The 14638-nt window shown below is 41.9% G+C and overlaps 1 protein-coding gene across 5 annotated transcripts in view; it reads left to right on the top strand.

Moving 5' to 3' along the window:
• Positions 1-220: 220 nt before the first annotated feature.
• Positions 221-14638, top strand: part of LOC115112962 (adenosine kinase-like) — a 330614-nt gene continuing 316196 nt past the window's right edge. Inside the window, exons 1-4 of one of the 5 annotated variants that reach the window (XM_029640072.2) lie at positions 221-322; positions 1854-1973; positions 2246-2320; positions 2410-2463. In XM_029640072.2, coding sequence (XP_029495932.1) covers positions 288-322; positions 1854-1973; positions 2246-2320; positions 2410-2463 — 284 coding nt within the window. In that variant the 5' untranslated portion in view covers positions 221-287. Of the gene's footprint in view, positions 323-789; positions 1054-1853; positions 1974-2245; positions 2321-2409; positions 2464-14638 lie in introns of those variants that run through there. The other 4 variants (XM_029640074.2, XM_029640073.2, XM_029640075.2 and 1 more) reach the window with 4 other exon arrangements.

Raw genomic sequence — 14638 nt, 5'->3', positions numbered from 1 at the left:
CTTTACATGTTGAGGTTATATTTTTATGTATTAATAGGTCCCTATGATATACGTACAAAATCATACGAAATGCTCTGAGACCAGGTTGGTGCAGGTGATCTCAGTATTAGCTAAAGTTACCTACATTTTTCTATTGATTATAAATCGAAATCAAAGCTGTCTCACTCTGGAATAGCGAGTCACAAATGTTTTAATTCAGGCAATATCTCAAGCCAGCATGTGATAGATTTTTGTCCAATAAAACGGTTGTTGTGACTGCAGAGATTAGTGCGGCTGTAGAAGCCAACATGGAGAAAGGCAGAGTGACAGCTAAAGCACTTGTGTAAGTGTGTAACTATTTAACGGTATTTAGAAACTCAATGCTCAGGTGTGTATAAAATGCTGATAAATTATGGCTTTGTAGTGATGCTTCGTAAACTAGCACGGAGATGGGTAATCTAGTGAAGGAGTATCGATCTGTGCGATACTGGTTCAGGTAGCTAGCAAGAATGCTATGAATTTCCACGTGCAACAATATTGGCGCATGTTAATACATTGATTAGCATAATATCTTGTTCTGACACGCGCTCTTATGAAACGAGATTACACAAGTTGTCATTCTGCTGCTGTGCTTAAATTATTGCATCAGAGAGCACTATAATGCTTATATGGTGGCCATGACGGTCCAAGCTTTGTATCCCTAACCACAGCTGCATTTTCCATGCATGATGCAAAATGGATACGTTGAACATCGGCTATTAATCAGTATGTGCAACAAAGTATCACGTTAGGCAACGCTAATGTTTATTTATTTAACTAGCTATGCAAACGTGCTAAGGACTGAAAATAGGTGACGTGTGCAGCCAACCACATACCTAGAAAAAATATATCGCACCGCCCAGTGCAATTCAAGCCAATCCGTTTTGGAAACCGTATTCGAGGAGGTTCCAGTTTTAGTCGAAATTGCTGAGAAATTATCACGCTGCTATTGCTGGTTGGAATTGAGTGGTAGCTTCACCAGTTTGTTAGACTAAAGCTATAATCAACCTAAACTGACAAAATGACTACTGCAAGGTAAGACTGTTATATTGCTGGGAAGGAAATAGTCATTTGTCTATATTATGTGTCATGTTTCTCCTGTTATTCCAGTGATCATGGTTAGATAAAAAGGGAATATCTGAAACATAGTGATCGGCTATATCCTATGGACTTCTTGTTAGGGAATGACTTGGAAGAAACTGCAGGATTTGAGGGTCAGTTATCTTGTCATAAGAGTAGAATGTGACCATAACCTGTCAAAGCTATGAAACCTTGTCAAAGATGACTATCTTTCAAAGTGTGTGATTAAAATAAATGTACCCTCAGTTACTGTCTATATAGACCCATTACCATATGGAGTTTAAATGCATTATGGGAATGTGCACTGGCCTTCATTTTTCAGGTTTGCTGTTTGTGCATGCATGCATGTGGTGACGTTGCTATATAGGCCTTCAGCTGTTAGTTAGGCACATGTGGAGCTCATGTGTCACCTATGTTATTGCTGCATGTGCCTAAAATATGATGCTGTCAGTGGAATAAACACTTTAGGCTCTCCGTAGTGTGCTGAAACACTCATAGGGGTTTAGTGTGATTCTTCATAACCAACACAGTTGCACCATGCATTCATATTCTGTCTGAGTAGAAGTGCTGATCTAGGATTAGGTCCTCCCTGTCCATGTAATCTTATTCATTATCTAAAAGGCTGAACTGACCCTAGATCAGCACTCTTCCATTGTTCTCTTTTTAAGACTGACAGTTCAGAGGATATGGTTTAGTTTGATAGAGTGAGACATGCATATGTTCGCCTCTGCTTAGATCCTGTGTTCTCTCTTCAGTACAGGATTCCTCATGTGTCCCACGTGTTGCTCACAGGGAACAGATCAGATGACAGACTTGACTTGTCTTAACCCCTTTCACTCTGAGGAGCACAGGACTTCCTCAAATGCGCTCCACTGGTAACAGAGCCACCACAGAAACACAGGGACAGGTGTCACACTGCCTCACTTGGCAGGCCCTAGATCTTTGTCTGGTCACAACCTTTGGGGAACTGAACATGTTCATGGTTTCGATTAAGCAATTTGCCGTTCCACCATTTTAGGCAACATTGTCTGAAGACTCTGGGATTTCAGCACTTTCACTACTTTTATTTACTCTTTGTCACACCAGATGTGGGGATGAGGCCGACTGGAGTGTCTGAGTCATGCTTCTCTCTCTTTTCTCTCCACAGTGAAAATGCTCTATTTGGGATGGGCAACCCCCTGCTGGACATCTCAGCTGTTGTGGACAAGGACTTCCTTGACAAGTGAGTTTTGAACATAACCATTTAGTCTAAGCTAACCATGCATCCTATCAAATTCTACTGTTATTTTAGTATTGCTTCCGTCTCAATAGGTATGGACTGAAGCCCAATGACCAGATACTGGCGGAGGACAAGCACAAAGCCATGTGAGTAACGGGCCGCTAAAACAGCAACTTAATTCAACACACACACTTCAAAATGGACTTTTTACACTCAAATTTAGTCAACTAGCGTTTATTCATACTTCTCCAGAAGCATCCTGGCATAATAAGCAGCACTCAAAATAGCTGACTGGTGGTGTGTCCCAAATGTCACTCTGTTCCTTATTTAGTATGCGACTTTATAGGCCTGGTCAAAAGTAGTGCACTATATACGGAATAGGGTGCAATTCGGGACATATCCTGGGTGTCTATAAATCTGCCTTTCGTAACGGGGCAACTGCACTTGATCTGGAGGTCCCTAAGCATGGCCATGGCACACCCATGCAACTTCCACCATGATGCGGCCGTTAGGCACAAGAATGCACCCCGACACTGACTCCATTATTCTGCTACAGTTCACCATTCAAGCTGCCAAATGGTAGACTATTAGAAATATATGGCTCATGGATTTCGGTAAGGAATTAGATGACTTGAATAATGTAATATTGTTGAAATGTAGGCTGTGCACTATTGAATTGCATGCACTTCACAGCAGTTGTTACTTTGACATTTGACTGTGGAGGGATGATTTTCTCTGTGAACATCTGTGTAGTCTAAATATAGATTCTGCTGGAGGAGCTGATAGTTACACACCCTCAAAAATAACCCTTCTCCACCCTACATTATACAAGGTGCAAATTCACCAACAATATAACCTCTCAGCCTTGGGGTTAGGCAGCACTTAAAATACCATAGTCTTAGGAGGATATATGAGCCTCGGATGTCTTCTGTTGACACCCAAAGTAGAGCTGGATTTTAGGGATGGTCTGATATGTAGTCTTTCCATTCTGAAGTCAGCACTCCATAGGATTCTAAATGGGGTGTGGTGAGTGGGAGGGTCTTCAGAGGCTGCATTGCCTGGGTCGTATTCATTGGTGCACACCATAGCACAATGTTTTGCAACGAAAACGAGAATTTGTCCCTCCCTGTTTTATCTGTTTGGTTCATAGTGAATACACTCCTCTTGCAGCAGTTCAGATGACAAGCCTGTGGTCTGTTTTTGATACAGCTATGCTACCTACACTAAGTTGTATGGACAAAAGTATGTGGACACCTGATCGTCGAATGTCTCCTTCCAAAATCATGGGCTTTAATATGGAGTTGGAGGGGGCCCAAGCCTCCATTCCTCTGGGAATGTGTTCCACTAGATGTTGGGACATTGCTGCAGGTACATGCTTCCATTCAGCTACAAGAGCATTAGTGGGGTTGAATGATTAGGCCTGGCTTGCAGTCGGCATTCCAATTCATCCCAAAGATGTTCGATGGGGTTGAGGTAAGGGCTCTGTGCAGGCCAGTCAAGTTCTTCCACACCGATTTCGGCAAATTATTTCTTTATGGACTTTGTGCACGAGGGCATTGTCATGCCGAAACAGGAAAGAGCCTTCCCAAAACTGTTACCACAAAGTTGGAAGCACAGATTTGTCTAGAATGCCATTGTATGCTGTAGCGTTGACTTCTTTTCACTGGAACTAAGGGGCCTAGCTTGAACCATGAAAAACAGCCCCAGATCATTATTCCTCCTCCACCAATCTTTACAATTGTCACTATTCATTGGGGCAGGTAGCATTCTCCTGACATCCACCAAACCCAGATTCGGCTGTCGGACTGCCAGATAGTGAAGAGAAGGCGTTTCCGCTGCTCCAGAGTACAATGGCGACAAGTTTTATACCACTCCAGCCGACGGCTGGTATAGCGCATGGGAATCTGAGGCTTGTGTGCGGCTGCTCGGCCATGGAAACTCATTTCATGAAGCTCCCGACTAACTGTTCTTGTGCTGACGTTGTTTCCATAGGCACTTGGTAGTGAGTTGCAACTAAGGACAGACGATTTTTACGCATTTCAGCACTCGGCGGTCCCGTTTTGTACGCTTGTGTGGCCTACCACTTCGCGGCTTGTTGCTCAAAGACGTTTCCACTTCACAATAACAGCACTTACAGTTGACCAGGGCAGAAATTTGACGTACTGACTTGTTGGAAAGGTGGCATCCTATGATGGTGTTACTGTACGTTGAAAGTCACTGAATGAGGCCACTCTTCAGTAATGCCATTCTACTGCATTGTTTGTCTATGGAGATTGCATACCCCTGTGCTCGATTTTATACACCGGTTAGCAACGGGTGTGGCAGAAATAGCCGAATCCACAAATTTGAAGGGATGTCCACATACTTTTGTATAGATACATAGGGTACCTATAGCCAAAAAGCTTGTGTAAAAAATTTGGCCACTGAATTCCTTTAATTTCCTCTTTTTCCATGTACCATGTGAAGTGCTTGCTGCGGAGGGCAGGGTACTCCCTAGAGATCTCTAAAGGGGGAAACCAATAATCCACAGTAGTACTGTAATACGTTTAAGAAAAATAAAAAATGTTTAGCTTCATGCTAAAACTTTGCATTATGGAAAGTTTTAGGCTATTGCTTTGGATGGGGACTTTTTTTCTCTGCGTCATAAGAAAACAAGGAGATGTGGCTAAAAGCGTGCCGGGGAATAATGAAGTGAATGTTTACCAAGTGAAACCGGTTTGAAGCTTGTATTGTTTTAGATGGACCCTTTAGAGATCTACTATTCGTGCTATTGCATGTCAGATCACTGACCAGTAGTCCAGGTGTGGTGCTTCTACTGTAAAGCAGCCTTATCAGCAGTGTAATTGTCTCCCCAGCAGGCAGAACATCAGACACAAAGAGAATAGTGTTATCTTTGGCATCACAGATACTATGCAGTTCTGTTCTGTCCTCAACAACAATGGCTACATTCTTTGTCGCCGTTTCCACATCACCAGGACCGGCTCTGTTGGAATAGTTCAGTATAGAGCAAACCAATTTAGTGAACCTTATTTTTGTAGACTATAGTGTATAACCCCTCGTCACCTGGTTCCTCTCTAGATTTCTTCCTAGGTTCCTACCTTCTAAGGAGTTTTTCCTAGCCACTGTGCTTCTGCCTCTTCATTGCTTGCTCTTTTTGATTTTAGGCTGGGTATCTGGAAAGCACTTTGACAACTGCTGATATAAAATGCTTCATAATATACATTTACTTGATATTAATAAGCTAAGTAGTGGGAAGTATCCCTCAGTTTCAGTGCCTGTTTGGTTATTGCCTACACTACAGCTTACTCAACTGCCATACGGTCTACTCATTTACTTGTGGAAACTAGAGCTGGATATGGACCAAAGTCCATATTGATGCACATAAATGTTTTAAACTTATTTATCATTATCGCAACACAGTACTAATACTAGGTTTGATTTTATTTAAACATGTAGGCCAGTTGAGAACAAGTTCTCATTTACAACTGCGAACTGTTCAAGGTAAAGCAAAGCAGTGCAACAAAAAAGTGTTACACCTGGGATAAACAAACATGCAGTCAATAACACAATAGAAACATCCATGTACAGTGTGTGCAAATGTAGGCAATAGAGGTGTAATAATTACAATTTAGCATTGATACTGGAGTGATGTGCAAGAGGGTTAGTAATAATATGGGGATGAGGTAGTTGGGTGTGCTATTTACAGATTGGCTGTGTGCAGTGATTGGTAAGCTGCTCTGACAGCTGATGCTTAAAGTTAGAGGGACATCTGACTTATTTTTTTTGCAATTCGTTCCCGTCATTGAGAACTGGAAGGGAAGCAGAGAACTGGAAGGGAAGGCGGCCAAAGAATGTGTTGGCTTTGGGGATGACCAGTCCAATATACCTGCTGGAGCGTGTGCTACGGGTGCGTGTTGCTATGGTGAGCTGTGATAAGGTGGGGCTTTACCTAGCAACGACTTTTAGATGACCTGGAGCCAGTGGGTTTGGCGACGGCTATGTATTAAGGAACCAGGTCAATGAGAGCATACAGGTCACAGTGGTGGGTAGTATATGGGGATTTGGTGATAAAACGGACAGCACTGTGATAGACTACATCCAGTTTGCTGAGGAGTGTTGGGTGCTATTTTGTAAATGGCATCGTCGCGGATCAGTGGGATAGTCAGTTTTATGAGGGTATGTTTGGCAGCATGATTGAAGGAGGCTTTGTTGCGAAATAGGAAGCCGACTCTAGATCTAGTTTGATGGTTGTAGCCATCAATTGTCCTGTTAACAATCACCCATATTAGCAAACAAAAATGTAATTTCAAACTTCATACTTCTTTAATATAGGCTGCTTATTGTAATGATCGATATCAGTAAAGTCAGGGTTTCCTTAACTCTGTCCTGGCCCCCCACAGATAGATATTTCACCGGATGTATAAATGTGAAGCATCCGCTTGGCGTTTCCACAGAAACCCAGTGGGAGAAGATGGATCTAATATGTATACCTATATACTGTACTCTATATCATCTACTGCGTCCTTATGTAATACATGTATCACTAGCCACTTTAACTATGCCACTTTGTTTACATACTCATCTCATATGTATATACTGCACTCAACACCATCTACTGTATCTTGCCTATGCCGCTCTGTACCATCACTCATTCATATATCTTTATGTACATATTCTTTATCCCCTTACACTTGTGTCTATAAGGTAGTAGTTTTGGAATTGTTAGCTAGATTACTTGTTGGTTATTACTGCATTGTCGGAACTAGAAGCACAAGCATTTCGCTACACTCGCACTAACATCTGCTAACCATGTGTATGTGACAAATAAAATTTTATTTGATTTTGGAACTAGATTGATTTGGCCAGCATTTTGCAAATTCTCATCGATTTTTAAAAAAAATTATTATTATTATTATTATTTTTTTAAATTAAAAACATTTGATCTCAATACAGTTTTCTGTTCCCAAAACTTAGCTCCGAACAGATTTTAGTTATGTTTTTATTGACTTTACCCTTTGCCAACGTTTTCAAAAGTTTAGGTGTGCGAATTGAGTTATTGCACACGTGCACTTCAGAGTAGGTGTTCCCTAACGGAAATATGCAAATGCATGATAGAACATGCCAATAGGATCTCGCTAGCTTGTACTTGGCTCTGCCGAACTCCTTGCTTGTTCCATTTTAAGCCTTTCCAGAAATGAGAATTACACCAATAGAAAGCAGTTGTCTGAGGATGGTGCTGGGCTATTTGGCATACAGTAAAAAGTAAGGGGACAGTTTGATAAATCCTTTTAAATAAAGGTTAAAATCCAGGTCATGCTTTTCCTTAAACACAGTGCCCAACATGTTGTACTGCAGGTCATTGGACAGTTGGTATTATGAACCAATGAAGTTCATGTTTGGTTGTAGAGTTTACTGTACTGCCACACTTTGCTTGTGGTGACTAGCCTAGATTTAGGTCTACTTTTGGTAGCCCTTTGTCTGCACTGATTGTAGCAACCCAAACAAGTCTGACATCCTGCCAAGTTGTCTAACTGGACCTTAACCTTGGAGCTTGGTGATTAGCAGTATATGGCAAACAAGCCCTTTTATCAAAGCTTACCCATGTGTGCCACTTCCAAATTCACAAACCCAAACTGGTTAGTGCTGTTAGTCTATTTCCATTTTTTTTTAGGGATACAAATATCTCTCGAGGCGGTCTCAACTCCAGTCTTGTCTAAATTCAATTATCTAGATAATCCTGTTAACATTCTAGATTAACCATCTCTGGTACTGTGTGTGCCGTCATCACTCCCCTTCTGGTCATATCTGGCCATAGAAATAAAATTACTAGAACAGGTATATCCCTTCAGACTTCCGCAATAGTACAGTGCAATATCTGTTCTAGTAATTGTGTTTCTATGCCATCAACTCTCCTCTCTCTGTCATTTCTGGCCAATGGTTCACCACTACTAGTCTGATAACTGTATTCAAATAGATCCTCCCTGTCCAAGTCAACTGATTCCATATTTGAGTTTCTACTCTGAGACGCTTTATGAATACACGCTCTGATACTGTTCAGTCAGGACAGCAGGTGAAAATGCTCATTAATCCAAACATGATCCAGCTACATTGACCTCTCAACGCTATAGCTGTTTTAATCATCAAAGGTATATCAATGTTGCAACAAAAGATCCCTGACTGCCTTGTCCTCCAGTCTTGTACGATCACAATGGCCTACTTCGTTATTTCCTTGGACTAATACAGGATTTGCAGTTGAAGAAAGGGGGTGGAAACTCCCTCAGAGTAAATGTAGTGTATGAATAAGGTACAGATAATCCATCATTCACTGACTAACCACCAGACTCAGGATATGGCACCCTAGTCCCTGACCTAGTGCACTATTTTTGACTAGGGCCCACTATAGGGTGCCATTTCGGACGCATCCAGGGCCTGTTCACATTAGTCTGTCTTCCATATATGGACGTCTTCTCTTCTAATGGTTCCCACTGCTCCTCAGGCTCATTGCCTGTTCATATGATTGCATGTGGTTTCAAATGATGCTGCAAAGAATGCTGCTCACTCAACGGTACTAAGCATACCTCCAGACAGTCTGTTTCAGAAGTGATTTTTGAGAGGGCATGGTGATGGTTGGTGAGACTTGCACAGGATGTGCTGGGTGTTTCAGTAGTTATCTTGTCATCTTAAACATTGTCCTCTTTTTAAGCTGGTGATCATGAAGTCAGATTTTGCTTTGAAAATGGGGCAGTATGTACTTAAGTTGCATCTTGAATTTTGTTTTACTTGATATAATGAATTGAACAGCGTTGGTTACATTTAGTAGCCTATTCATGCACGTTTAATATCATCTGAGTAAACACATTTTTAAATGTAACTACATGCATAAGGAAATGTATCAATAGTTTTTTTGGTTACGTTATCTGTATGACACTGCCACCATGTGGTTGGAAATGGAACCTCATGGTCACATTACAGTACCATGCAGGATAAACAGAATATCTTGGCTGTCCTCTTTCTCCTGCAGGTGACACGTTTTTTTAATATATATTTTCTTTAGCTTGATTTAACATGACAACATTATAAAACACATCTGCAAAAGATTACAATAACCTTGAAAAGTATATGCTATTTTCTCTTATGTTAAATGGGCTTTGTGGAGTCACATTCACTATAATGACTAAAATGCATAGGCACTGTTAATTAGGCTAGAACATTCAATTAGTCTGTTAGATGACTGAATGAAACCTTGTAATCTCACAGGGAAGGGCCCACAGGGAAACATTCAACAGCTTCCTGTCTAAACTGGACCTGTTCACACATTCATTTTATGTCGCCTCAGTCTGTCCATTAATGGATTACTTTCTCATCTTAGCGCTGACGGCATGACTATTTTCAGAGGTTGTTTGCTCACAGCAATTAAGTTCATAAGCTCTCCGCTCATCCCTCGTTCTGTTTTATTTTCTCCTCTGTGCTAAATGCAGATTAGCGGTGTCACAATGGCATCCAGAACCAGAGTAAACTGCTCATTATGCAGAGTGACCCGCTGCTGCTGTATGAATTATGCAAGGGACTGTGTGTCGGTGTGTTTTAGTAGCTGGCTCTTATTAGCATTCTAGATGGATGGATGGTTGGGAGGAGAGACACTGCGTCCCAAATGGTACCCTAGTCCTGACAGTGCACTACTTCTGACCAGAGCCCTATGGTGACCGGGCTGACTCTGCAGTGGGGGATCAGGCAGGGTTGAGGATCATTGCACACGACACAGGAGATCAGTGGAGGTGCCTCTCCTTTCGTCTGTCACACACACCGCCCCCTGTGTACACACACAGAAACACGTAAACAGACACACACTCACCTGCTGGTGTGGTGCAGTTCCATCTGCTTACTGTGAAGAAAAGAACAAAGGTTCTTCCTGCCTCCTCTCGTCTCTGAGTACAAGCTAAACATTATGGCTCCTGGCTCTGTGTATGTGTGATACATTTGGCTCTGTAAACACACTTGAATCCCCTATTTGTATTCATTCCTCCCTCTGTCCCTCCCTCTTTATGTCTATTGCTCTTTCTATTCCCCCTCCTTCAATCTCTGTTTCTATCCCTCCCTCTCTCCTCTTTCTAACGAGGGAATCGTGAGTGTTGGAAACCCCCAACGGATCCATCCTGGTGTGTCAGGCAGGGAAGGAGTGAACGGCTGTGTGTCTGGCGGCGCGTTGCATGTCTGTGTGCATGCAAGCGTGCGTGTCAGGCTGCATGTGCTATCCATCGTGCCACTTCAGTGGATGCACTCATGCTTGGCTGAGTGTGTAGATAGACCACTAAATCTCACACACTACAGCCCTAACCCCAGTCAGTCTGTTTTAGAGTGCTGTATCTATATGTATTGTAGTACAGTACTCAAGGCGTCTACAGAAACCCATTCGGGTCATACTGAGTCAGGGAGCAGGACATAGAGGTCGAAGGTCATAGACCCACATCCATCATTGACACCAGACAAGACAGCACACCTCAACTGCCATGTTTCTCAGCCTTGCAATGATTAATTGATGTATATTAAATCACACTATTCTCCCCCGAAAGGCAAAGCTCTCAACTGAGATATTCAGTTGAGTTTAGGAGGCTGTCAGATTTGATCAAAACACCTACATGAATTCTACTTATTTTAATTTAACTAGGCAAGTCTGATAACAACATTCTTATTTACAATGATGGCCTAGGAACAGATTTTTACCTTGTCAGCTCGGGGATTCAATCTAGCAATCTTTCGGTTACTGGCCCAATGCTCTAACCACTAGTTTAGCGGCCCAGGTTTTAGTGGTATAAAAGGTATTTTAAAATATTTCTAGATTGTGGCATTCAGTGAAATTGGTTAACATCAGTCAGTAATCACATTGGTTATTATTCCTTATATCTCCTCTGTATTTTAAGCATGATGCTGTCAATTCAATGTCCTTCTCCTTTAATAGTAATATCCCCCTGTTATTGCCAGTCTCTGCCAGCAGCTGGCACTAGAACCACCAACGAAACACCACTGAACTGATTATGGGTGGAACAAATATACCCACATTTCTATACATGTGGGCGTTCTGGTGTTTTATAATTACGATGTGGGTGTCTCAATTGCACACGTACAGCATGTTCAGAGAGCAGTTGAGAGCATGCTCTCCCTCACAGCTATTTCTTTCACAGCTGTTTTCTTTGAATCCCCCTCCCTCTTTGAAGCTTTATAATTGTGTCCCAAATGGAACCCTAGTCCCTTTTATAGTTCATTACTTTGGACTAGGACTCTGGTCCAAGGTAGTGCACTATGTAGGGAATAGGGTGGCATTTAGGATGCGCGATTGGCTAGAGATCACATCCTCACATGCGTATAGCAGTGCTGTTAGGAGACCTGAGTGGTGCAAAGCACTCCCTGTGTGTTTTAAAGTTCACACTGGTTGCCCCAGCAGGAGAGCTGCAATTGATTTTATTTATATATATATATATGACACGCGCTCAGCGCATTATGAATCCCCATCAGCAGGATGCTGGTAGCAACCTCTGAGATGAGGGAACGAGAGGTCTCAAAGGCTTTGTATTCAGACTGCTTCAAATCTCAATCCTCCCTGGAGACTACAGACGGAGAAGAAGCCTGTCTATCTTGCTCTCATGGAAACATGCATATACACACACACACTCACAAAATAATTAAAAATTATATATATATATATACAGTTGAAGTTTACATAAACCTTAGCCAGATACATTTAAACTCAGTTTTTCACAATTCCTGACATTATAATCCTAGTAAAAATTCCCTGTCTTAGGTCAGTGTTAGGATCACCACTTTATTTTAAGAATGCAAAATGTCAGACTAATAGTGATTTTATTTAAGCTTTTATTTCTTTCATCACATACCCAGTGGGTCAGAAGTTTACATACACTCAGTATTTGGTTGCATTGCCTTAAACAATTTAAACATGGATCAAATGATTCGGGAAGCCTTCCACAAGCTTCCCACAATAAGTTGGGTGAATTTTGGCCCATTTCTCCTGACAGAGCTGGTGTAACTAAGTCAGGTTTGTAGGCCTCCTTGCTCGCACATACTTTCAGTTCTGCCAACAAAATTTCTATAGGATTGAGGACAGGGCTTTGATGGCCATTCCAATACCTTGACTTTGTTGTCCTTAAGCCATTTTGCCACAACTGTGGAAGTATGCTTGGGGTCATTGTCCAATTGCGACCAAGCTTTAACTTCATGACTGATTTCTTGATGTTGCTTCAATATATCCACAATTTTCTTCCCTCATGACGCCATCTATTTTGTGAAGTGCACCAGTCCCTCCTGTTGCAAAGCACCCCCACAATATGATGCTGCCACCTCCGTGCTTCACGTTTGGGATGATGTTCTTTGGCTTGCAGGCCTCCCCCTTTTTCCTCCAAACATAACAATGGTCATTATGGCCAAACAGTTCTATTTTTGTTTCATCAGACCAGTGACCATTTCTCCAAAAAGTACAATCTTTGTCCCCATGTGCAGTTGCAAACCATAGTCTGGCTTTTTTATGGTGGTTTTGGAGCACAAGCTTCTTCCTTGCCAAGTGGCCTATCAGGTTATCGCTATAACTCATTTTACTGTGGATATAGATACTTTTGTACCGGTTTCCTCCAGCATCTTCACAAGGTCCTTTGCTGCTGTTCTGGGATTGATTTTACACTTCGCACCAAAGTACGTTCATCTCTAGGAGACAGACCGCATCTCCTACGTGAGTTGTTTGACAACAGAGTCGTCCCATGGTGTTTATCCCTGTGTACTATTGTTTGTACAGATGAACGTGGTATCTTCAGGCGTTTAGAAATTGCTGCCAAGGATGAACCAGACTGGTGGAGATCTAAATTATTTTCTGAGGTCTTGTGGAGGTATTTTTTTGTTGTTGAGGTCTGGGCTGATTTTCTTTTGATTTTCCCATGATGTCAAGCAAGTGGGCACTGCGTTTGAAGGTAGGCCTTGAAATACATCCACAGGTACATCTCCAATTGACTCAAATTATGTAAATTAGAAATTTTCCAAGCTGTTTTAAGGCACAGTTAACTTCGTGTGTGTATTATATTTAATCACTGATCAAAAGTGTGTATATAAATGCAACCATTTTCAAAGATTTTACCGGGTTCATATAAGGGAATCAGTGGATTAAAATAAATAAATTGGGTCCTAATCTATGGATGTCACATGACTGGAAATAGATGGCCCCCTCCAAAAAAAATGGGTCTCAGTATATTGTCACTTTATCTCTGTGCATTAAAATTGCCATTGATGTTTAAATGCAATTGTGTTCGTTGTCTGCTGCTTATGCCTGCTTGTAACCCCACTGCTACCGTGGGGCATTCTGTTCACAACGTTGACATCAGCAAACTGCTTGCCCACATGACACATACACGTGGTCTGTGGTTGTTAGCTGGTTGGACGTACTGCCAAATTCTCTGAAATTACATTGGAGGCGGCTTATGGTAGAGAAATGTATTTAAATTCTCTGGCAACAGCTCTGATGGACATTCCTGCAGTCAGCATGCCAATTGCACGTTCCCTCAACTTGCGACATCTGTGGTGTTGTGAAAACTGCACATTTGAGTTGTCTTTTATTGTCCCCAGCACAAGATGCACCTGTAATGTTCCACCACACCTGTCAGGTGGATGGATTATCTTGGGAAATGAGAAATGCTCACTAACAGGGATGTAAACAAATGTGTGCACAATTTGAGAGAAATAAGCTATAAGGGCGTCTGGAACATTCCTGGGATCTTTTATTTCAGCTCATTAAACATGGGACCAACACTTGTTGCATTTGTTCAGTGTAAATACATGCACAAATGTGTGTGTGTGTGACCGCTACAACCCCTCCATAAGGCAGACTAAACCAGTGGTGGGCTAGCGGCGGTGACCTGTTTCAGAGAGAATATAAACTGATCCTCCATGACCAAATATCCTCAAGTGTTGGTTTATTTCAAGGACCACACCAGTCCTATTAATGCTAGCTAATGGCCCGTGGCCTGGATGGGCTGAATTTTGTTAGAACTCTGCGATGAGATACCTGGCTCGCGTCCACAGAGATGGAAAGAGGGCTCATCTTTGTATCTGTGCCATTATGGCATGTGACAGCATGTGCAGCGCCATTCAGGTTATAGACATTTTTAATGTCAATTTTCTTTTGTGTTTGAAAGGAGCTAATATTGGTGATTTACCGCTACCTGACGTGCTGGAGTTCTGACCCAAATCTAGTCATTTATTTTGGCCTCTAGGTGTCAGATATATATTACAATTTTAAAAGCCATTTACAAAGCGTAGCACCGAATT

This window comes from Oncorhynchus nerka, linkage group LG28 (genome assembly GCF_034236695.1).
Source record: "Oncorhynchus nerka isolate Pitt River linkage group LG28, Oner_Uvic_2.0, whole genome shotgun sequence".
NCBI classification, from domain to species: Eukaryota; Metazoa; Chordata; class Actinopteri; order Salmoniformes; family Salmonidae; genus Oncorhynchus; species Oncorhynchus nerka.
This window is presented reverse-complemented; position numbering and strand designations above follow the sequence as displayed.